General features: G+C 35.5%; 1 protein-coding gene across 4 annotated transcripts in view; it reads right to left on the minus strand.

The window, feature by feature from the left end:
* Positions 1-25,952, minus strand: part of CEP126 (centrosomal protein 126) — a 135,694-nt gene that overhangs the window by 46,068 nt on the left and 63,674 nt on the right. For 3 of the 4 annotated variants that reach the window (XM_012095327.4, XM_015100875.4, XM_012095326.5), the window contains exons 5-6: positions 16,730-16,925; positions 8,037-10,179 (exon numbers count right to left, since the gene is read on the minus strand). In XM_012095327.4, coding sequence (XP_011950717.2) covers positions 8,037-10,179; positions 16,730-16,925 — 2,339 coding nt within the window. Of the gene's footprint in view, positions 1-8,036; positions 10,180-16,729; positions 16,926-18,118; positions 18,225-25,952 lie in introns of those variants that run through there. The other variant, XM_042232850.2, reaches the window with a different exon arrangement.

Raw genomic sequence — 25,952 nt, forward strand, 5'->3', positions numbered from 1 at the left:
TCTTTGCACATTTTACCCCTTCACTTAGTTCTGTTTCCTCCTTTTTTTACATAATAAACCTTCAAACATTTGTACAGAGCCTGTACATATCTCTCTGGCTTGAGCTCCTTTAACTGGTCTTCAGAAACAACCCCTCCTTCCAGAGTTCTGGCTCACTCTAGTTTGTTTATATACAGCTCTTAAAATATATAGCTTAAAATAATGTAGACTATCGAAGTACTTCCAAAGATCTGGTTATTATTGCCTAAAATTATATTAAGTTTCTAACAGATATAGTAAAGTTTTCTTTTTTGTTTAGTTTTGTCTTGATTTTTTCTTTTCTTAAAGAAAAATTGTCAATATAAATATCTTGCTCCTGTAAAAAAAAAAAAGCCAAACTAGATAGATAGAAGCAAAATGCAAAAAAAAAAAAAAAAGACCACACAAATCACAAAGTGGCAGAAAATATATGCAATACATATAACTGATGTTGAATCCTAGAATATATTCATATAAGGAACTTTTATCAATAAGGAAGAAAAACTCAGTACCCAAGAGCAGACATTTCACAAAAAAGGAAATGCAAATTGTGCATAAACATACGAAAAATGCTCAATTCATTAGTAACTAGGGCAATGCAAACTGTTATAATTAGACACCATTTCTCATCCATACCTTTGAAAATATTAAAAAGTTCTACTACTGGAGGTTTAGTGAGCATGTAGTAAAGGCACTCTCATTTATTGCTTTGGAAAATAATTTGGCATTACCTGTAGCAGTATACTTAACCTGGCTGAAATACACATACCCAGCAACATGTGTATCAGGAGATGTACAAAACTGTTCCTAGAAGCACTATTCATAAAGGCGAGAAACTGAAAGAACCCACACGGCCAGGAGTAGGAAAATGAAAAATTTCCATAGACTGTAATACAGCAATTTTAATGAAATGCAATACAAAACAAGCACAAATGAAGTGTAGCTAAACTAATCAATAATAATGAATCCAAAACACAAATTGAAAAAAAGCAAATCATAGAGGTATACAGATGAAATGGTTCTATTTATATGAGTTACAAAACTAAAAGCCTGGCCATGGAATCCAATATAGTGGATTTTAACAGTACCAGTGATTTTCTATTTTTGAAACTGGGCATTGGTTTCTTTTATTATTAGTCTTTAACTTGTTCTGTCTACGAATTGTATAAAATTGGGAGACTGGGATTGATATTATATAGTTAACACTAGCACACTCTGCTCAATATGTAACGGCCTAACATTTTTAAAAATTGTATTGAATGCATATACATGACTATAGTTATCTCTACTAAAACTATAGTTTTTAAAATCGGAGTATCTTCAAATAATTGCCACGATAAGATTATCTCCATCTTCTTATAATAGAGACAGAATGCTGAATTTTAACCCTGGCTCTGCCATTAGTCCTAGTCATGTGACTTACACACGTTATTAGCTCTCTCACTGCTTCATTCTCCTCGTTTATAAGATGGGAGTATTATTATTCACTCACAGTTATTGAGAGTGGTTACAATAGTGACTGGCACATAGTAAATGCTATCTAATTTATATCTAGAATAATTTGCTTCAGTATCTCTAATTACATTTCTGATCTCATGAAAACTAGATTTATTCTAAGGTAAGAATAAATTCAGCTGCAATACAACATTCTGGCTCTGCTTTGAACTACCTGTGTCTTCTTTGGCTATATAATCTCATTATGTATATCAGTTTCCTCATCCATAAAGTATGGGAGCTAAGCTCAATTGTATCTTTGATCTTTTCTAATCAAAATTTTGATTCCTTGAAGGTATTTTTAACACTCCCTGGAGAAGAAAACAAAGCATTCTTTTTGAAATCAGATTTCAAAGTATTTAGTATGTCAACATCATTTGGATTTTTAAAAAACTGAAGCACAGCTGCCTATAGAAACATGTGCAAATTTTAAGTATTCAGGTAGACATAACCAAATGGCACAGACACCCAAGCCAAGAAATAGAACATTACTACCACTGAAAAAGCTTTCCTTCTTACCTGTTTCCATATAACCCCATCCATGGTTTTACCTATTCTTCAACCTGATAGAAATGGAATATAATATGCATTTTTATGACTGGCTTCTTTTGCACGATATCCTGGGGTGAGATTTAGTCATGCTACTGTTTCTTAGTAGTGGCTGATTCATTTTTTATTATCGTATTACACTCATTGAATAACTTTTACTTTACATATTATAGCACTGAAGAACATTTGAGATCATGCTAGATTATGGCTATAAAACTGCTATGAAAGTTCTGGTACATATCTTCTGTTTTACACATGAATGAAATTCACACACACACACACACACACACACACACACACACACACATCTGCTGGTCTGGAATTGCTGAGTCATAGGATATGCATATATTCAAATTTAGTAGATGTGACCTTCCAGGCATCACACATCCTTCTTAACAGCGTTGTAGTTTAAAAATTTTAGCCCTTCAGATGTAATTTTATCTAATTATTTTAATGTGAATTCTTCTGAGGACTGAGGCTGAAGTTGTAAAACATATATTAATTGACCATTTGATAAGCCTCCTTTATGAAAAGCTAATTCAAATATACTGCCTTTAAAATAAATTGGTGTGATGGTTTTTTTGATATGTCACCTGTCTACAGTCCCCAGTTGTTCAATTAGGCACTAATGTATTGCTGTCAAGGTATTTTGTAGATATTATTAAAGTCTATTATCAGTTTGCTTTAAGTAATGGAGATTATCCTAGATAACCCATGTGAACTTGAGTCAATTAAGTCAAAGGCCTCAAAGGTAAGTCTTTTTTGAGAGAATACAAAATTCTGCCTGTGAATGGCAAATTTCATATATTACTGTGAGTTTCTGCCCTTCTTCCTGGCCTGCCTTAAAAATTTCGTACTTGCTTAGATTTCCTGTTCCCCATATTTATGTAAGCCAATCTGTTGTAATAAACAATATATCTTACTGGTTTTGTTTTGTTGGTTCAAACATGACTCATATAACTATGATGTCTTTTTCTTATTGATCGTAGGAGTTCTTTATATATTTTGGATATGAACTCTTTGTTGGTATTATGCATTATAAATATCTTATAGTTTGCCTTTTCAGTATTTTAATGGTGTTTTGGATGAAAAAGTTTCAGTCTTATCCTTAATGGTTAGTGCTTTTTATGTCTATGTAAAAAAATCTCTTCCCATCCCAAAGTCATAAGCCCATTCCCTGTATTATCTTCTAAAAGCATTTCTTTTTCACTTTCCATATTCATATATACAGTTCACTTGGAATTGATTTTTGTGTATGGTGTGAGCTAAGAGTCATTTTACTAATTCCATAAAATCATTCAATTGACTCAGTACCATTTAACAAAAAGACAAGTACTTTTTCCCTGCTATGCAGTACCATCTTTGCCAAAAATCAAGCATTCAAATATGAGTCTGTTTTTAGACTGTATTTTATTCCACTGATGTAAAACATCTGGTGCAAAAAGCATATTGCAATCAGAAAGAAGAATGTAAATTAAATTACTAATTTTAGAATTAAGGAAGTTATTGATGTTAACCCAGTCCAAAGTATGACAAAGGGAATGGGTACTTGAGGCAGAAATAGTACAGAAAATCACTAGAGGTGAGAAACGATTGAGAGAGATCAGGGCTTTGGATTGTTCACTCCCATGAATGCTGAGTCACCAAAGCAAAGACTTTTCCAATAAAGGAAGACAATTGGAGAAGGCAATGGCACCCCACTCCAGTACTCTTGCCTGGAGAATCCCTCGGACAGAGGAGCCTGGTGGGCTGCAGTCCATGGGGTTGCTAAGAGTCGGACATGACTGAGAGACTTCACTTTCACTTTTCACTTTCATGCATTGGAGAAGGAAATGGCAACCCACTCCAGTATTCTTGCCTGGAGAATCCCAGGGACAGAGGAGCCTATTGAGTGCCGTCTATAGGGTCACACAGAGTCAGACACGACTGACGCGACTTAGCAGCAGCAGCAGTGAACTAGATATCAAAGTCATCTTCAGGGGAGAATGACTTGAAAGGTCAGGAGTTGGTACCTTTGAATGGCTTGGGTCTCATGGAAGAGTTTTTACTGAAAGTTTTGCTGGAGAGTTTTGGATATGCTAACAGAGAGCAATACATCATCCATAATTGTCAACTCTGGGTACACTGACTATGAGATTAAAAATGCCCTAGCAAACAGCAGAGTAGGAAAAAATGAATAGATGCTCACTGAACTATAATTCATGGGCTTTCCAGGTGGCACTAGTGGTAAACAACCAGCCTGCCAACACAGGAGACATAGAGATGCGGGATCGATCCCTGGGTTGGGAATATCTCCTGGAATAGGAAATGACAACCCACTCCAGTATTTTTGCTTGGAGAATCTCTGTGGATAGAGATCCTGTGGATAGAGGATCCTGGCAGGCTACAGCCTACGGGGTTGCAGATTCAGATATGAAGTGACTTAGCCCTGAGAACTATAATTCAGTATTAACAAGGGGTTCACTTGAAATGTTTAATATTTAAAACAGTTTTAAAAAATGTTTGAATGACTGAACATACAAAGTTTTGTTAGTATTAGATTTTCTAAGTATAACTACAATAATAAGAAGTATAGAAATAAACAACAAAACAGCATGGTACTGGCACAGAAACAGACAGATCAACTGAACAGAACAGAGAGCCGAGAAATAAACCGACCCACTATGGTTAATTAACCTATGACAATTAACCTTTTCTCCTTTTCAATGGAGAAAAGACAGTCTCCTCAATATTGGTGCTGGGACAACTGGACTGCTAAGTGTAAAAGAAAAAATCAGAATAGTCTCTAACACAGTGTACAAAAATAAACTCAAAATGGATTAACGATCTAAATATGACTGGAAATCATAAACTCCTAGAAGAAAACATAAGTGTAACACTCTTTGACAGAAATAATAGCAATATATTTTTTTAGATTTGTCTCCTAAAGCAAAGGAAATAAGATAAAAAATAAATAAAATCCAGTTAAACTTAAAAGCTTTTGTACAGCAAAGGAAACCATCAACAAAACAAAAAGACAACCTCATGAATAGGAGAAAATGCTTGTAAATTATATGACCAATTGTTGTTCTTGTTCAGTTGCACAGTTATGTCTGACTCTTTGTGATAAGGGGTTAATATCTAAAATACGTAAACAGCTCAGATAACTCAATACCAAAAAATAATAACCCTATTAAAAAAAAAAACAAAACAGGCAAAAGACCTAAATAGACATTTCTCCAAAGAAGACATACAGATGACTAACAGGCACACGAAAAGATGCTCAATATCACTAATTTTAGAGAAATGCATATCAAAACCACAGTGAGGTATCATACCAGTCAAAAGTGTTATCATTACAAAGTCTACAAATAATAAATTCCAGAGAGGGTGTGGAGAAAAGGAACTCTCCTATACTGTAGGAATGTAAATTGGTGCAGTCACTATGGAAAAGGGCATGAAGCTTCCTCAACGAACTAAAAATAAGGCTACTGTATAATCCAACAATTCCACTCCTTGACATATATATGATGAAAATGAAAACACTAATTTAAAAAGCTATGTGCACCTCAATGTTCATAGCAGCATTATGTACAATAGCCAGGTTATGGAAGAAATGCAAGAGCTCATCAACAGATGAATGGATAAAGATGTGGTACACCCCCCCCCACACACACACACAGAGGAATATTATTCAGTCATAAAAAAGAATGAGATTCTGCCATTTGCAATAACCTGGACAAACTTAGAGAATATTATGCTTAGTGAATGAGGTAGACAGAGAAGAAAAACACTATTGTTATCACTTTCTTGCAGAATCTAAAAAAATAAGACATATGAAGAGGTGAAGTCGCTCAGTTGTGTCCGACTCTGCGACCCCGTGGACTGTAGCCTACCAAGCTCCTCCGTCCATGGGATTCTCCAGGCAAGAATACTGGAGTGGGTTGCCATTTCCTTGTCCAGGGGATCTTCCCGACCCAGGGATTGAACCCAGGTATCCCGCATTGGAGGCAGACGCTTTAACCTCTGAGCCACCAGGGAAGAAAGTATATAACAAAACAGAAATGGACTCACAGTATAGAAAACAAGCCAGTGGTTACCAGTGAGAAGTGGGAAGGGGGAACAGGCAAGATAGACGTACGGAATTATACAACCTACTATGTAAAATACAGATAAGCAACAAGCATATATTGTACAGTAAAGGAAAATAAAGCCATTAGCTTTTAATAACTTTAAATGAAGTATAATCTATGAAAATATTAAATCACTGTGAGGTATACTGGAAACTAATATGATATTGTAAATCAACTATACTTCAATAAAAACAAAGCAATGAACAAAAAAGTATGGATATATATAATTTCAATATTTCTCTTTAAAAACATGGCTAAAAATATTAAAATTTTCCAGTATTTCTTATACAAAGGCCCCTACTTTGATTATATGTTAGAAAAATATTTGTTTCTCAGATTATATATACAATATGTATTTTTTCTTTTATCAGAGAATGAGAATATAATTTTCATATATTTTTATATTTATGCTATTAGGAAACTATATTTCTTAGTGCTTTTTCTGATCATCTCAGACATATGCTTTCTTAATAATTATATTTATTACATAGCTTTAGTCCCATAGCTTTAGTATGGGACTAGGAGTCATAGATATTTGGATGAAAATACTACTTTTGCTATTTATTGATAATAGCTCTTGACTTTTGGCAATTCTATTTCCTTCTTTGCAAAATGAGGTTTTAAAAAATATGTATTTGTTAGGATTGCTGTGAGGTTTAAATGAGATAATATGTATAAAGCACTTATTACTATAATTGGCAAAGAGTAGAAATTCACAACAGTTAACTATCATAATTTATTTATCAAAATTTCCTTTAAAATATCAAATCTACATGATGCTTTCATTTTTTGGAAGCAGTGTGAAAACTAAAGTTACACTGTGAAGTGGCTGGATAAAAAGAAAGCAAAACCTTTAGTGAGAGAAATAATATTTAAAAATCTAGTTTAAAACTAGAATCTTTGCATTTAGTTTCCCATCTGCTAACATGGCCTGTATCCATTCAGTTTAAGAAAAGTTTGGGTGCTTAATAAGTGCCAGGCACTGTTAAAATCTGGGGATAAGGTAAAGAAGTCAAAAAAATTCCCTTGTTCTTAAAATCTCATGGTCTAACTGAAGAAAGGTGTAAATATTAAACTAACTCTCACTTTATATCTTAATATTTATTCATACCTTTGGGAAAAGAAAGAGTTGCTTTTCTGATTTTTTTCTCAAATCTTATGTATTTCTGACTAGTCATCTGATTTCTACTAGTAGAAAAATGTATGGGCCTATAGTCCATTCCTTTAGAGGAAAGTAGCTTCATGAAGAGTCAACCAGGCCTACTAAGGGCAATGGCATAACACAGAGAACTAATTTTCAAAAATGTTTAAAGGAATTCTATATTTTTTTCCTTCATATGAAACCTTCCATACATAGCCAATTAAAACAGAGCTGCCCCTCTTTTGGAAAGATAATGAGAGGGTTAGGCACACCTATTGTTAGCTAATAACAATTAAATTTAACAAATATTTTAAAGAAGAATAAAGAAAAGTATTATAATCACATTTATTCACCTGTTTAGAATAATTTAAACAAATATTTTCCACTGCGCTTACTTTGACAGAAATTTTGACTGTAACACTGCAGTAATAACAGAATGATATGGGATAAGAATCAAACCACATTTCTTGTCTTCTCTCTTTTAAACTAACAAGTCATGGGGAAAAACAGAAGTTAGCAAAAGTTTCTAATTTTAGTTATGCAAAGGTTGGGTTATTTGCTTAAAAGTGTTAGCTACTAGACAGACGGGTACAATATTATGGGTGATGTTATTTCTATAAGGCTGTTATTGTTCAATTTTAATATCTTGTAAGGTACATTATCAAACCACAATAAGAAAAAGTTCACATTTTACCTATAAAAATATATAAATTTATTCTTACCAGCAGCCTTTTCATTTTGACCCAGAATATTATGCTGTCTTTTCCACAAGGGAACCAGTTCTTCTCTAGTAGTTTTAAGAGTCACAGAGGGATGAGTTTCTTCATATGTTGGACATCTTTGGGGGCAATATAATGTCCCATCTTGTGGGGCAACAGTTTGCCTGCCATGTGAATGATTTATTTTCGTTAACGTTTGGCACTCTGAAGAACAATATGGTAGAGTTGGCATCACAGTGACTAAGTCAGAACAGACATGAGGGAGTGGAAGACTACTTTCTTGATTCCACTGATTCAACTTGTATTCTGTTGGAAGCATATGTTTTGAATTAAAGTAGTTACATGTACTGATGTTTTGAGAATTTTCAGGCATTACAGGCTGACACTGAGATGCCTGTATATTTTTACAACTTCTAATATTTAATTGAGATGTAGGAGGAGGATGAGGTACAATTAATTTACCCTGAGCTTGTGCAAATGTGTTGGCTTTGCTCGCAGACTGTGGTCGAATAACAGTGCCTTTTCTGTTCATACATACAAAGCCTGACTGGACTTTAGCGGATCTTGTTCTTCTGACTTTCACTTCACTCCTTTGTGGACTACTTTTCTGAGTTTTGGAACCACCACTCTTTACAGGGGATATACTTTCCTCCTCTGTGGAGTCTGGCCAGGCTTGTTTAGCAGTGTTATAACCTGAAGATATAAAACAGTTCAAAGGCACATGGTCTATTCCAGATCCTCCTAAAGCAGTGACATTTTCAGAGATAAAATCGTCCTTGGGCTCTTTTTTATTAGCAGAATCCACAGCAGAAGCAGGAATACTAGGCATGTTGCTGGCAGCACCACTTTTAGCTTGAATGTGGAATGGTTGAGACCACTGTTGAGATATTCTTTTTCTACTCTTCAGCAAATGACTATCTTCAGCATTTTTCCATGTATTGCCAGTTTCATCAAACCATCTCAGTTTTTTAATAGTTTTTGGAGTTTCTGCACTTTTCCCTTTTTCTTTTGTTAATTCAATACTATCTCTGATATCTGCTGCTTTTTGATTTCCTAACTTAAAGCCTTGGCTTGTAACCAGTGCCTTAAAATAATCATGCTCGTATTTAGATTCTTTCTTTAAAATACTTTTAAGAAATCTCACACTATTCTTCTCACAAATATTGTATTTTATTTTCTTGTGCTGACTGACTAAGTCACAATTAGAAATTATATTAGATAATGATTTTGATGCTTCAGTTATTTTCTGTTTTTTATCTTTTGAATCAGAGTTATGAAGTATACAGGCGACTTGAAAATTATCTGAAAATAAAGACAACTCTTCCTCATTACAATTAAAATATTTTGTCTTTTCATCTTTAATGTCTTTTATTTCCCCTAACTTATCAGAACACTGCACTGGGTCAATTTCCTTTATGTGTATACTGCTCTTTGGTAAAGGCCTAGCTGATTGTGTATTCGATGGCAAAACTAAAGGGGTTGCCAAAGGTACAAATGAAGTAGGAACTGAAGTAGTTCTATTTTCTTGAGTCATTTCAGAATATTTCTCTTGGTCTGAAATTATTGTGATTTCCTGGGTTAGAGAATCTGGAGTGGCCCAGGCTTTGCTGAATTTAAATTTTGGGCTCTCAGTAACTAATGGTTTCTCCCGTTTGAATGTTCCAGAAGAGGAGTCAGTTGTCCTTATAACACTAGTTTCAGATGTGTTTTTGCTTTTCTTATCTTGTACAAATATGGATGGACTATGTAGAATGGCTACTGAATTATTAGCAGTATTTATGGCTCTTTCCACGGTTCTACTCAGAGCAGATGGATTTTGTTCTTTACTATCAAAACATTCACTTGAATCAGGGAGAACATCAGGTTTACTAAAAATATCTGAGAAAATATTTGGATCATCTATATTTATAAGCCAATTATTTATGTGTTGAGTTTTAGAGAATGACATTTTATCTTCATCAAAGCAGCTTAGGTTAGTTGATTGCAGATTTGCTGATTTGAGGGAAACAGAATTCTGCTGCTGGACTGATGTGGAAGGCTCCTTATTAAGTGTTAAATATATTTCTTCACATTCCCCAGCCTCAAGACTGTCTACACTTGAGAGGGTTTCAGAATTTATTATCTGATTAACTTCATCATGAAATTTCTGAAAGAAAAAAAAGAACATTGTTTTATAGTTTAGAAATTTTAAGTGTCAACAAAAATGATTCAATATACCACCATTACTTGGCACATAAAAGAGAGTAATATGACTACAGACAGTATAGGTATATAAATAATCCATATCCCTAGAGAAGTCCTCACAGTGAAAAAGAGGGAGCCAACAAAGACAAACATATTTGCCTTAGCTTCTTCACCTTAAAGTAACTACTCAATTATCCTAGCCATTAGTTATAGCTTAGAAAATAATTTTTGCTATTGCTGTTCCATTCAGAGAATAGAGTTTCCTGAAGGTTTCATAATAGCATGTGAAATTCTGAAAAGTAGTTATTTACAAAGGGTATTTTTTTTTTTCCATGAGACTTGGACTGGACTTGAATGAGGCTCTTAAAAGCCCTATGACTCTAATATGACTTTCCTGTTGGTAAGGCTATACCTTCTTATAAAAGTTAATCTCATGGTCTATAAAAATGTAAGATGTTTATGAAAACATGCCTGGATCCTGCTGATTTAATACTTAGATGGAGTGTATGCACTGGTGGTGGTATTATTATTTTTAAATTCCCCAGGGAATTCTAATGTGGATTTAGAACTGAGAACTATTGATTTTAACGGCTCATTTTTGGAGATTTAGCACAGTAATAATTTCCATGAATTCTTTACAGTAAGAGTCTCATCATTACTTCAATGGAATCTAATGGAAATTACCAGTTTTTAATAAAATTTCATGATCACTTCAAAGTATTGTTGTTGTTCAGTCGCTAAGTCGTGTCCAACTCTTTGCCACCCCATGAACCGCAGCATGCCAGGCCTCCCTGTCCATCACCAACTCCCGGAGTTTGCTCAAACTCATGTCCATTGAGTCAGTAATGCCACCCAACCATCTTGTTCTCTGTTGTCCCCTTCTCCTTCTGTCTTTAATCTTTCCCAGCATCAGGTTCTTTTCTAATGAGTCAGTTCTTCGCATCAGGTGCCCAAAGTATTGGAGCTTCAGCTTCAGCACCAGTTCTTCCAAAGAACATACTGGGTTGATTTCCTTAAGGATTGACTGGTTTGATCTCCTCGCAGTCCAAGGGACCAAGAATCTTCTCCAGCACCACAGTTTGAAAGCATCACTTCTTCGGGGCTCAGCCTTCTTTGTAATCCAAATCTCACATCATACATGACTACTGGAGAAACCATAGGTTTGATTATATGGACCTTTGTCAGCAAAGTGATGCCTTTGCTTTTTAATACGTTATGTAGCTTTGTCATAGCTATTCCAAGGTTGTTGTTGTTGTTCAGTTGCTCAGTTGTTCCAACTCTGTAACTCCATGGACTGCACCATGCCAGGCTGCTCTGTCCTTCGCCATCTCCTGGCGCTTGCTCAAACTCATGTTCATTGAGTCAGTGATGCGATCCAACCATCTTGTCCTCTGTTGTCCCCTTCTCCTCCTACTTTTAATCTTTCCCAGCATCAGGGTCTTTTCTAATGAGTCAGCTCTTTGCATCAGGAGGCCAAAGTATTGGAGCTTTAGTTTTAGTATCAGTCCTTCTAATGAACATTTACAATTGATTTCCTTTAGGATTTCCTGGTTTGATCTCTTTGCAGTCCAAGGAACTCTCAAGAGTCTTCTTCAGCACCACAGTTTAAAAGCATCAATTCTTCATCGTTCAGCCTTCTTTATGGTTCAACTTTCACAAGCATATGTGACTAATGGCAAAACCGTAGCTTTGACCAGATGAACATTAGTTGCCAAAATAATGTCTCTGCTTTTTAATATGCTCCCTAGGTTTGTCATAGGTTTCCTTCCAAAGAGAAACCATCTTTCAATTTCGTGGCTGCAGTCACCATCTGTAGTGATTTTGGAGCCCAAGAAAATAAAGTCTGTCACTGTTTCCATTGTTTCCCCATCTATTTGCCATGAAGTGATGGGACTGGATGCCGTGATCTTCATTTTTTCAATGTTGCATTTTAAGCCAGCTTTTTCACTCTCCTCTTTCACCTTCATCACGAGGCTCTTTAGTTCCTCTTTGCTTTCTGCCATAAGGGTGGTGTTATCTGCATAACTGATTTTATTGATATTTCTCTCAGCAATCTTGATTCCAGCTTCCTCCAGCCTGGCATTTCCAATGATGTACTCTGCACAGAAGTTAAATAAGCAGGGTGACAATATACAGCCTTGACATACTCCTTTCCCAATTTGGAACCAGTCCTTGTTCCATGTCTGGTTCTAACTGTTACTTCTTGACCTGCAAACAGGCTTCTCAGGAAGCAGGTAAGGTGGTCTGGTATTCCCATCTCTTTAAGAATTTTTCACAGTTTGTTGTGATCTACACAGTCAAAGGCTTTAGTATAGTCAATGAAGCAGAAGTAGATGTTTTTCTGGAATTCTCTTGCTTTTTCTATGATCGAACAGATGATGGCAATTTGATCCCTAGTTTCTCTGCCTTTTCTAAATCCAGCTTGAACATCTGGAAGTTCTTGGTTCATGTATTGTTGAAGCCTGGCTTCCAAGGAGAAGCATCTTTTAAATTTGCGGCTGTAGTCACCATCAGCAGTGATGGTATAGTCAATGTTTAAAACTATTTCTAATTTCACACATATAACACATATTTAAAAAGCATTAATCTGCATAACATATGTAGAAATAAATTCAAGAAGACTTTAATTTGTTAATCTAGTGAAAAAGTTAAATGAACTCAAAGAAAATTAGTTGCCTTAAAATTTTACACAAATTTTAGAAAATTTAAATATTCTGATGTTAAACAAAAATTTAGTATTTTTTTAGCCCTGAAAATAAACTGAGAAACCAATGAAATCAGTTACAGATTAAAAATATCTTAGTTTGTATAGTTAATACTTATTGATATACTATTGTAAATGTTTTGCAAATGGTTCATAAGAGTTTGATATTACTAGTATTTATTCCCTGCCTGTCACTTCCTTCAACCTAACTTGAACAAAGCAAAGCACAGCTCCTTCAATGTCTACTTTTGTAACAGAGTGATTTTAATTGATAATGAGGCTCCTAAAAGCTCTATGACTCTAACAGGAATTTCTTTGAGATTGCATCTAATGAGATATAGAAATCTGGATTAGAAGGTCCTTTTAGACATAAGTATGATGTCTGTGGCTTTAACATCTCTCTTTGCCTAGGTCTGTGGTTGCTTCATTTCCCAAAGCACCTAAAAAGTTCAGCAAACTTTTTTTTACTCAGAATTTTTCACTAAATCAACTTTTTTTCTCAGAATTTTTCTTATCACTAAAAAATGAAACATTGTGATCAGCTTCAAGCTTTGCTTGTAAGTTACTGATATAAATTGTACTAGACTTAACATGCTTTGTTTAATTTTTAAATCAACTCTATTGTGATATACTTATCTACAGTAAAATGTACTCATTTTTTGGTTGTTATTGTATGTTTATGGAGTAAAACTCTATAACATAAAAGTTGGCTTAAAGCTTAACATTCAGAAAACTAAGATCATGTCATCCAGTTCCATCACCTCATGGGAAATAGATAGGGAAACAGTGGAAACAACAGCTGACTTTTTTTGGGGGGGCTCCAAAATCACTGCAGATGGTGACTGCAGCTGTAAAATTAAAAGATGCTTACTCCTTGGAAGGAAAGTTTTGACCAACCTAGACAGGATATTAAAAAGCAGAGACATTACTTTGCCAACAAAAGTCCGTCTAGGCAAGGCTATGGTTTTTCCAGTAGTTATGTATGGATGTGAGAGTTGTACTATAAAGAAAGCTGCGCACAGAAGAATTGATGTGTTTCAACTGTGGTGTTGGAGAAGATTCTTGAGAGTCCCTTGGACTGCACGGAGATCCAACCAGTCCATCCTAAAGGAGATCAGTCCTGGGTGTTCATTGGAAGGACTGATGTTGAAGCTGAAACTCCAATACATTGGCTACCTGATGCGAAGAGCTGACTCATTTGAAAAGACCCTGATGCATGGAAAGATTTGAGGGTGGGAGGAGAAGGGGATGACAGAGGATGAGATGGTTAGATGGCATCACCGACTCAATGGACATGAGTTTGGGTAAACTTTGGGAGTTGGTAATGGACAGGGAGGCTTGGCATGCTGCGGTCCATGGGGTCGCAAAGAGCTGGACACGACTGAGCAACTGAACTGAACTGAATGGAGTGAAACTAGTAATAATCAAATAATTTATTATTTTTAAATATAAAATGCATTTATTCACATCTTTGAGAAGTTACCATTTCTTCAAAAAATTTATGTACAAAATGCCAAGAAAAATTACAATAGTGCCTTATCTCAAACCAAAAATACACACATGATGTATACAAACTTTAAAAAACAAAACACAAGCAATATGAATATAGATTCTTTCAAAAATATTTCTAATGACATAGCTACAACTTAAATTATGTTAAGAGAAATAAATAATAGTGTTACCTAATATATTTACATATTTGCGTGTCATATTTTTTTGATGTGGACTATTTAAAAAAAACTCTTTACTGAATTTTACAGTATTGTTTTATATTTTAGTTTTTTGGCCATGAGGCATGTGGTATCTTAGCTTCCTCATTAGGGATTGAACCTATACTCCTTCATAGGAAGGTGAAGTCTCTACCACTGGACCACCAGGGAATCCCTAAATTATCATATTTTAAATGTATAGTTTGATAGGTTTTAACAAATTATTTACCCATAACCATCACACTGAAATATTTAAGAACTTTCCATCTGTTGAAAGTTCTCTCATGCTTCTTTTCAGTAAATACCTACCCACCACTGACAACTACTAATCTGTTTTTTGTTACTATATAGATCTGAGTTTTCATTTGTTATCATTTTCATTCTGCCTGAAAGACTTTCCAGAGGGTCTCTTATTGCAGATACTGGTGTAGTACAGCTGTGTTCAGCTGTTGCTCATTTGAAAATGCCTATTTGGTTTTCATTTTAGAAGGACATTTTAGTTAAATATAGATTATAGGTTGGTAGTTTTTTTCTTCCTTGTTAGAACTTTGAAAATGTTTCACTGTCTTCCGGCCTGAAATTAGTGTGGTTCATCTTACCTTTGTTGACTTGCATGTAATACATCTTTTACTCCCTTTAGCTTAATTTAATTTTGATAAGGTTCTTTTGTGATGGGTTGTGGGCACATACATATGAGTGTATACTTCTTTATCTTGGAGTTTGTTGAGCTTCTTTAATTTGTGGATTTGCAGTTTCATCAGACTTGAAACATTCCCAGCCACTGTTTCTTTAAATATTCCCTCTCCTCTTTGTGAGATTAATTAAATGTATGTTAGATTTAGATATTGTCCCTCATGTCACTAATTTTTGTAAATATATTTTTTCTGACTTTTCTCTCCCAATGCTTCAAACTGGATGATTTCTGTCCACTGATTCTTTTGCCTATAGTGCCTTCATTGATAAGTCCAATTAATATAATTTTAATTTCAGGTAATATGTTTTTCAGATCTAGAAGTTCTATTTGGTTCCTTCCAAAATTTCATTCTCATTATGTTCACTTTTCTTTAATTCTCTGAAAATATTTGTAAAAGTTACTTTAAACTCTTGCCTATTATCTCTATTATTTATGATTATATTGACTATTTTTTTTCCTGGTTATGGGTCATATAGCTTTCTGCTTTTTCATACCTAGTGAGTTCTGAGTGTTGGACATTATGAACATTATGCTGTATGTCTAAATTTCAGTCTTCTTTAAAAGAGTGTTTCTTTTTTTGACAGGTAGTTAAAATACCTATGGATTTTTTCCGAGGCCTGTCAGGAGGATATGTCCAGGTAAAAAGCCTATGTGATCATAGAGCTTACCTCATTTGTTTCCCTTTATTCAAGACCATCTCTTATACTACCTGTTCTGCACAGTTTAAAAACAACTGTTTCATATATTTTATTCAGAATTATAGTTGTGTGTGGCAGGATGGCACTTCTTTATAGCCAGACAAAGTCTCCTGCTTTGCTTTTCTAGCCTTGCCACAATTGCTCAGTTACTGGATAAACTAGGCCAAGGTTAAAAATTTAATCTTGATATTAGCATATTAAGAATCTTATAAATGTGTGCAAGTACTCATAAAAAATAAAGTGCATGAACATTTCAGGAAGTTTAGCATGAAATCCATACTCATTTGTAGGAAAAACCAAAGTAAACACCATACTAGAGAGAAGAGAAACACCATTTCTAGCTAATTATGCCATTTGTTTATAAGAACTTAATATCCACATGTATTATAATTTTCAATTTGTTTTTATAATCCAATCTATAATGATACATAAGATACACTGTACTTTCAAATAACTTTCATATTTTTCAAAAAATAATGTTCATAAAGCATATTTTTCTATGTATGAGACAGAGAGAAAACTGGAGCAAAAAGCTAAAAATGCTAAAACCTTCTCTCATTAGTATCTGTAATGAATCTGTGCTGATTCATCCAAACATACCCTTGGCTAGTGTTATATATTTATTTCTTTAGTGGATAACAATGCAAAAATGGGACAGAATTATTGCTAGATATTAAAATATTAATAATGTATTTAGAGTTTCATACTTGCAAACTGCTTAGATGCTGATCTTCTAGGAGTTTCTGCGTTTCCTCCAGTTTAAGCTGGAATGCATCTTTGTTAGTAGTCAAGTTTGCCTTGCTGTTTTCCATTTCTTGACCACAATCGATTTTGGATATGAGATATTTCTGATGCTTATGATCATTTTTTGACAGTGATGAAGGCAAGTCATTATCTATAGCTCTGTGAACCACACATAAAAAATGTTTAGTATACTTAAATAAAGTTAACATACAAATGACATATTCATGTAATATGTGTTTGTGTGTGTCCAGATAATCATATATAAGGATATTGGAGAAATATATAGACATATTAGAATGGGAATTTAAAGGAATCAATAGTAGAATAAAAATGGATATGGGATTATAGTGTCAATAAAGCATTCCATCTTCATGTAGGAATGCCCAATTTTTCATGGCTTTGTTTATTAAATCCTATTTCTCTACTGTTTGGGATAGATATTGAAGTAATTACTATAGATGTACAGAGTCAGTCCTCAGTTCTTTAAGAGATCCCTATCTGGATAATAATATGCTGCACTACCCTTAGTTCTGAGCTGATATCATAGATGGTGGTATCCCTATAACCCTAATAAAGTTGGTTGAAGATTCAAGCAGTTAGAAAATATGAAGAATTCTTGTCAGGGTAGACTGGAATTTCCATCTAACTTTAATACGTTTGGAAGCTTGGATTCCATCTAACTTTACTAGGTTTGGAAGATATTAACATATTGTTCTCAGTTGTACCACAAATATAAGCATGGTTTTCATGACACAGAGGGGGCACCTTTAATAAAGAGTCTATTTTTAGTGTGTTAAAGTGCCACCTCCAAATTATCAGTGGATGATATCATCCTCTTTCAGAATTTTGCATCTTCTGGAAACTTACAGCATGTTACACTTGAGTATATGAACAAAGTGAAAATAAAAACAAAGGAAGATATTTTGGGGGTGGGTGAGAGATGAAAGTATATCAAAGGCTGACTGCTATTGCATTAGGGCTGGCAGTATGAATCGCAAGGGTATTTATCCCCAATTAACTTGAATTATCCTCAATTCAATGAGGATTAAAATACTTTGAAAAGTGACTTGTGGCCACATGTGACACATATCTATCTCCAATACCCATATATATCTTTATTTGGACAGATTGGAATAGTCAAAGTCAATGATTACTAGATTCCTGACTATCCTTTTGCAACCACAGAGAGATCAAGGAGAGCAAAAAGGTATCTAAGTTCCTGAACACTGAGATTATGTTTCTCTAATCCTTTTAGGTTTCTTACTCTTACATATTCCTTCCCTTTCAGTCACACTTCCCAAATGAAGTATTGCTAGATCTACAAAAATATCTAATAAACTAAATTTATTTACCTTTTAAGTTGTCGTCTCTCAACTTTTTCTTCTCTATTTCTTTCTTCTCTACTCCACTTGCTTCTCTTCTCTTCTCTACTTTCTTCCCCCAGTGAGGAGGATTGAAGGAATGTATAGGAATAAAAGGAGATGGGGAGGCAGAAAGACAGGAAGAGTGAAGCATGGGGGGAAAGGAAGAAGAAATCATAAAAGAAGAAACAGAAGGAATAGGAGAGGGGAAATCTAAATTTGCTGAAGGCAAATATGGAGAGGGAGATGAATACAAAGGAGAGGAAAAAAGAGGGACAGGTAAAAGAGGTAAGAATGGAGAGGTAGTAGGGGAAGGTGAAGGAGAGGAGGAAAGAACAGATGAAGAGGAAGAAAGCTGTAGAGAGGATGAAGAAGAGGATATGGAATTAGAAGGTGAAGACAAAGAGGAGGATGGAGAATTACAGGGAGGTGGATTGGACAGAACCAACACAGGTGCATGACCTACAAAGGCCTGGGGAAGATTTGACAATGCTGTGGTTTGTGGGACAGATTGCTGGACTGATGGAAAAGGATCTAACTGAGTAGGATGTTCAGGCAAAGGAGTGACAGCAGAAAGAGTGGGGACTGGTTGATGAGGGGGATGACTGGCTAAACAGGAAGGCTTCAAAACAGGAAAACCTTCCAAAGGGGTTGGAGGAACAGTCAGTCGAGCTGGAAGGGAATGACGGACAAGGGCAGGCATTAGAGTAGTTGGGGTTGAATGCTGTGCTGGAAGAGAATGTTCGGGTCTGAAAGTGTTGTAAAACAACTTGCTCTGTGAGTCTGAATCAGGAACTACTGGTGAACCTCGGGGTGGGTGGGGTAAATGGTCAGGTGGGCCAGAAGGAACTGGGGTTGGTAGATGAGGGAAACTGCCAGGAAAGCTGGAAGTAACTGATGCTGGTGGCCGAGGAAGATACTTGATTGGGTAGGATGGTAACAGGGCTGGTAAGTTCTTTGGAAGAGCAGAGGGGACAGATGGATGGATAGGCTGGCAGGTGGGAGAAACGGTTGGATAGCTAGGAAGAATTTGGGAATGGTGGGATAGCAATGGGGCTCTGAAAGGAGATAGCTTATTAGGTAAGTGGGGATCAAGTGTGGAGGTAGCTGGACAGGGAGGAATGGATCTGCACAGGTGGAAAAGCATTTGAACAGGAAGTAGAGAGACAGCCTTATTAAGATGGTTTTTCACTTTATTGGGCTCCCTCTATGTTTTCAATTCATACTATGCTTTGTTCTGAGGTTCCATGCATTATGTCCTTCTGATCAACCAGTGTCCTCTCATGAGTTGAGAAATGTACATAGGTTACTTATTCAGGTTCCCCTTTTCTCATTCCTTGCCCTTTAACAGTACTTTCACTTCTCAGAAGTCTGATAGTCATACAGATAATGAATATGGGCTAGAAAATCTGGTTGAAAGTGATGATACAAAGGGCAAATAGAGGTCAAACAGATCAATGCTCAGCTTTGGTCAGATTTCTCAGGGTAGGTAGCCTGTGGTTCAGGATTAACTGTCTCACCACAAATACATGGATATTGGAGATAGATACTTAACAACATTATTTTAAAGTATAAAAATATGGAGAAAGTATAGTTTCTTTTGTTCTATGTGTACATCTACCAAAAGGGTCAAGTATATTATCTTTGTGATAAGTGTTTGGTTGTGATGGAAGGCTTTTATTTTTATTAGTCATTTCTTATATCTCATTATTTCTTGAAGTAGTTTTTATTTTCATATGGACATAACTCTCATTTTTCCTGAGGCTTAAGCACTGAATGCCTTCCATTTTTAATACAATTCTTCTCTCCTTTAGATTATCACATTACAGCATCTTAAATTATTTTTATCTACCACTGATATTTTCTATATTAGAACAATCATTTGTGAGTACAGATATATCTCCCCTTCTTTGGAAGGCCCCTGTTTCTTGGTATTACTTTATTCTTTAACACATTTTAGGTTTATATTGTACAGAAAATGTATTTTTAATGTGATAACCACATATAAGTATTTGTAGCCTCATTACATTTTAAATCATAGTACATATAAATATTTCTATGAACTTAACACCTGATCTTTAATATTCCAAGCTTTCACATTTGTAGTACAGCATTTTTACAGTTTATAAAGCATTTTCACATACATTATTTTAATACTGTCAGTTATCTGTGGAGAGCAGCTTAACTTTATAATAAGTAAACAAGAGTGTTCTCTCTATAAATTGTATACATTTGTATTCCAAATACATAAAATTTATGTATGTGTATATAGAGATATAGACATCATGAAGTCATAGTAATAATAGTATATTACAACAATAACTGAAAACTATGTATTCTAGTTTAGAATGGAAATAATTTCTTGTAAAAGAAAATTGGTACAATGGTCCTAGCAGATTTGGTATAACAATAACTACATGTTTGTTTGCTACAGTGAAATCAAAGTTGTCTGATGTGTTATCTTTTCTAAGACTTTAAGAAAGCGTACACTGTTGAACAAAAATGTCTATCCTTTTATTCATTGTGCAAAAGAGTTTTTTTATTGAAAATAGTTGATGTTATCAGGATAATAATACACAGAAAAATAAATCTAATAGAGCAGAAAACCTGTATATAAAAAGTGCACATTACTTCTATACTAAATTACTTGACAGTTTTTACTCCTCTAAATTTCCCTGGACCCTAAACCCCCTCTAATTGTCTGTCATCTTCCTTTTTAAGACAAAATTTCCAGTGAGTACTCTAAAATTACACTGTGTTCACTGCCTCAGCTTCCATTTGTTCCTTAATCTACTGCTGTCTGGCTTCTGTCTCTTGCTTTTGCTAATGATTAACTAATTGACCTAACTGCAAAAAGAGACACTTCTTGACCACTATCTTTCTTGACTGTAATTCCCTTGGATTTCTTATTATCATATGTTCCTGGATATTTTACAACTTCTCTGGTTGTTCCTCCTCAGGCTCTTTCTTGAGCTCTTCTTTCTTTGCTTAGATATGCTAGAATTTTTAAGAGTTATGCAATCCTCTGCTTGTCTATCCATATTTTCTGTGTAATCTTATTCATATTGTCTGTGTGATCTTATCTGTATCTGTATGTAAGTGAAGGCTTAATCCATCCTCTGTGGGCCAATTCAACTCTGGGTTAACTCTCTAACTCGGTTCCCTGGATTATTAGTAGAACTAGGACTGTGTTTCAGGGACACAGATGTAAAAAATGACCCTTTATGGATAAGCTGTCTGTACTGACAGGACTGTGAATAAGTCATAGGAAGGACTTATAGGAAGTACTGGTAGGAAGCTATAGTTTTGGGTTTCCCCAAATGTGGTAATTCTTATAACTGAATATATCGCTTGCATGGAAGCTATTCATATAGTCATTACAAGAAATGTTGGCTCTTGTTTAGAACAGAGGATTTCTAACCCAGGGTGGTTGTCTGTGCATTGTGATGTCACTTGTGGGAAGAGCGGCATAGCAAAGATGAGCCCTTTAACCATTTCGTGGCATGCCATGAGGATTCTGCCTACTGAAGAATGTTGCGTGTTGGCATGCAGTGTTTTATGTCTTCTAATTGAGGTCAAACCTGGTCTACTGCAGTCATGAGTTTGAGTGTTCAGCTGAACCAAGACCACCACTGGTGGGTAATAAAGTGTTAGTCACTCAGTTGTGTCTGACTCTTTGTGACCCCATGCGCTATAGTCCACCAGGCCCATTTGTCTATGGAATTCTCTAGGCAAGAATACCGGAGTGGGTTGCCATTCCTTTCTCCAGGGGACTTTCCCAACACATGGATCGAACCTGGGTATCTTGCATTGCAGGCAGATTCTTTACCATCTGAGCCACCAGGGACTGAACTATGGCTTTAACTTATCCATTCACTGACAACTATCATTCCTATATTCATGGCCCAGACATCTTACCAGTGAGAAATTGACTCCAGAATAGCTCATAAGTGTCTCAAACTCACAGTTTATCATCATCCTTCCAGTTACTCTCTCCCTTAAACCTCTTTGTCCTAAACAGTCATTTTGATAAATCGTTTCACTATCCATTAACTAACCAAATCCATTCTCCAAAGTCATTCTTGATTCCTCCCATTCACCTTTCGGTTCTTAAAAAGTTACCAAATCATGTTGATTCTACCTACTAAGTAGGTCTTCATAAGTCATTGCTTTCATTAACTAAACTACCATTTTGTCTGATTTTTCAGCCTTTAGTCTTACTATATTCTTCCTCATCCTGACAATATTCCTATAATATAAATGTTACATGCTTGCTTAAAATCTCTCAGTAACTGCTTTTAGGACAAATTCCTTAACAAAGCTCTTCATGACTTAACTCATGGCTTCCTTTCTAAACAATCTGTGTACAATTTCTCAGCGTACACACTAGTCAAAGTAAATTACCTACAGACTTATAGTTACCAGAAGGGAAGACATAGGTTGGGAGTTTGGGATTGTCATGTACACACTGCTGTATTTAAAATAGATAACCAACAAAAATCTACTGTATAGCACACGGAACACTGCTTAATACTTTGTAATAACCTAAATGGGGAAAGAATTTGAAAAATAGATACAGGTATATATACATAACTGAATCACTTTGCAATATACCTGAAACTAACACAACACTGTTAATCAACTATGCTCCAATATAAAATAAAAATTAAAATGAACAAAATGAACCACCTCTTTCAGTTCTCTTAATACAGCATGTCCTCTTATACCTTCGTTCCTTTTCCTATTTGTTCCATCTTTCCAGAGTTCCCTCTCAATGTCTCTGATAAATATCTTCCTTATTTATTAAGCTTCAGGTCATGTTTATATCCTTTGAGTTTTCATAATGCCAGTGATGTTTCTCTGTTTAAAGTATTTGTTGAATACTTCCAACATGTACAGCACTGAACTGAGCATCATAGGGAATATCTGCATGAGTGAGATTAAGCTACTGTTCTCTACAATATTACAGTTTGGTGGGGCAGGCATAACTACACATAAAAATTGAGCAATAACATATACGATCATGACTTTAAAATTTATTTCTATAGCCTTGAGCTCTTGTTTCATCTTAGGTTCAACTGTTTTTATACATTTCTATTTGGATATTTACTCTCTAAATTCAGAAAGCTCAAATGAAGTTTAATAATATCTTGTTAAACCTATACACTTTTATTACATTCTTTATAATTTTTAAAGTCAGGAAATTCCCTCAATGATCAAGATTCAAAATTTCCCCTTCTTTTGATTTCTATACTTTTTCATTTTCTTTATCCCACCATACACCAAAGCTATAATATAGTCTTTCCACAAAATATTTTTCTTCTTTCTTTTGTATTTCACTACTACTCTTTTAACATAAGTCCTTTTAAACTCATTGCTTGAATATCTGTTGATTTTCCTGCACTATCCTATCCATACTCCAATTATTTTTATATTGAGACACTTTATTCTATATGAAACTTAACACATTATTCTTATTCTTTAATTTATTCTTTGATGATTTACATTTTTATGTTAAATTCATATATACAGCACCTGATTCAGTATTTTTGCAGGTTATACTCAATTATAGGTTACTGTAAGATAATGGGCATAGTTTTCAATACCATACAGTATCTTCTTGTTGCTATATATTTTATTTTGTTATTATTTTTTTGATTACACAGCATGCAGGTTCTTAGGTCCCTCACTAGGGATGGAACCTGCGCCCCCTGCAGTTTAAGGGAGTCCTAACCCTGCTTATTTAACATATGCAGAGTACATCATGAGAAATGCTGGACTGGAAGAAACACAAGCTGGAATCAAGATTGCCGGGAGAAATATCAATAACCTCAGATATGCAGATGACACCACTCTTATGGCAGAAAGTGAAGAGGAACTAAAAAGCCTCTTGATGAAAGTGAAAGTGGAGAGTGAAAAAGTTGGCTTAAAGCTTAACATTCCGAAAACAAAGATCATGGCATCTGGTCCCATCACTTCATGGGAAATAGATGGGGAAACAGTGGAAACAGTGGGTGACTTTATTTTTCTGGGCTCCAAAATCACTGCAGATGGTGACTGCAGCCATGAAATTAAAAGACACTTACTCCTAGGTTGTTTCCATGTCCTGGCTATTATAAACAGTGCTGCGATGAACATTGGGGTACATGTGTCTCTTTCAATTCTGGTTTCCTCGGTGTGTATGCCCAGAAGTGGGATTGCTGGGTCATAAGGTAGTTCTATTTGCAATTTTTTAAGGAATCTCCACACTGTTCTCCATAGTGGCTGTACTAGTTTGCATTCCCACCAGCAGTGTAGGAGGGTTCCCTTTTCTCCACACCCTCCAGCATTTATTGCTTGCAGATTTTTGGATGGCAGCCATTCTGACTGGTGTGAAGTGGTACCTCATTGTGGTTTTGATTTGCATTTCTCTAATAATGAGTGATGTTGAGCATCTTTTCATGTGTTTGTTAGCCATCCGTATGTCTTCTTTGGAGAAATGTCTATTTAGTTCTTTGGCCCATTTTTTGATTGGGTCGTTTATTTTTCTGGAGTTGAGCTGCATAAGTTGCTTGTATATTTTTGAGATTAGTTGTGGTACATATACACAATGGAGTATTACTCAGCCGTTAAAAGAATTCATTTGAATCAGTTCTGATGAGATGGATGAAACTGGAGCCGATTATACAGAGTGAAGTAAGCCAGAAAGAAAAACACCAATACAGTATACTAACACATATATATGGAATTTAGGAAGATGGCAATGACGACCCTGTATGCAAGACAGGGAAAGAGACACAGATGTGTATAATGGACTTTTGGACTCAGAGGGAGAGGGAGAGGGTGGGATGATTTGGGAGAATGACATTCTAACATGCATACTATCATGTGAATTGAATCACCAGTCTATGTCTGACGCAGGATGCAGCATGCTTGGGGCTGGTGCATGGGGATGACCCAGAAAGATGTTATGGGGAGGGAGGTGGGAGGGGGGTTCATGTTTGGGAATGCATGTAAGAATTAAAGATTTTAAAATTTAAAAATAAAAACTAAAAAAAAATAAAAAATAAAATCACTATTTTTAAAGATGTAAAAAAAAAAAAGACACTTACTCCTTGAAAGAAAAGTTATGACCAACCTAGACAGCATATTCAAAAGCAGAGACGTTACTTTGCTGACTAAGGTCCATCTAGTCAAGGCTATGGTTTTTCCTGTGGTCATGTATGGATGTGAGAGTTGGACTGTGAAGAAAGCTGAGCACCGAAGAATTGATGCTTTTGAACTGTTGTGTTGGAGAAGACTCTTGAGAGTCCCTTGGACTGTAAGGAGATCCAACCAGTCCATTCTGAAGGAGCTCAGCCCTGGGATTTCTTTGGAAGGAATGCTGCTAAAGCTGAAACTCCAGTACTTTGGCCACCTCATGCGAAGAGTTGACTCATTGGAAAAGACTCTGATGCTGGGAGGGATTGGGGGCAGGAGGAGAAGGGGACGACAGAGGATGAGATGGCTGGATGGCATCACTGACTCGATGGACGTGAGTCTGAGTGAACTCCGGGAGTTGATGATGGATAGGGAGGCCTGGTGTGCTGTGATTCATGGGGTCGCAAAGAGTCGGACATGACTGAGCGACTGTACTGAACCGAACCACTGGAATACCAGGGAAGTTCCATTTATCTTTTTTATATATAGTAGTTTGTATCTGTTAATATCAAATCTCTAATTTGTCCTTCCCCCTGTCTCTGGAAACCACAAGTTTCTTTCCATATATAGTATGTCTGTTTTGCACATACATTTATATGTATTTTTAGATTCCACATATAAGTGATATCATATAATACCTGCTTTT

The sequence above is a fragment of the Ovis aries genome, chromosome 15 (assembly GCF_016772045.2).
Source record: "Ovis aries strain OAR_USU_Benz2616 breed Rambouillet chromosome 15, ARS-UI_Ramb_v3.0, whole genome shotgun sequence".
NCBI classification, from domain to species: Eukaryota; Metazoa; Chordata; class Mammalia; order Artiodactyla; family Bovidae; genus Ovis; species Ovis aries.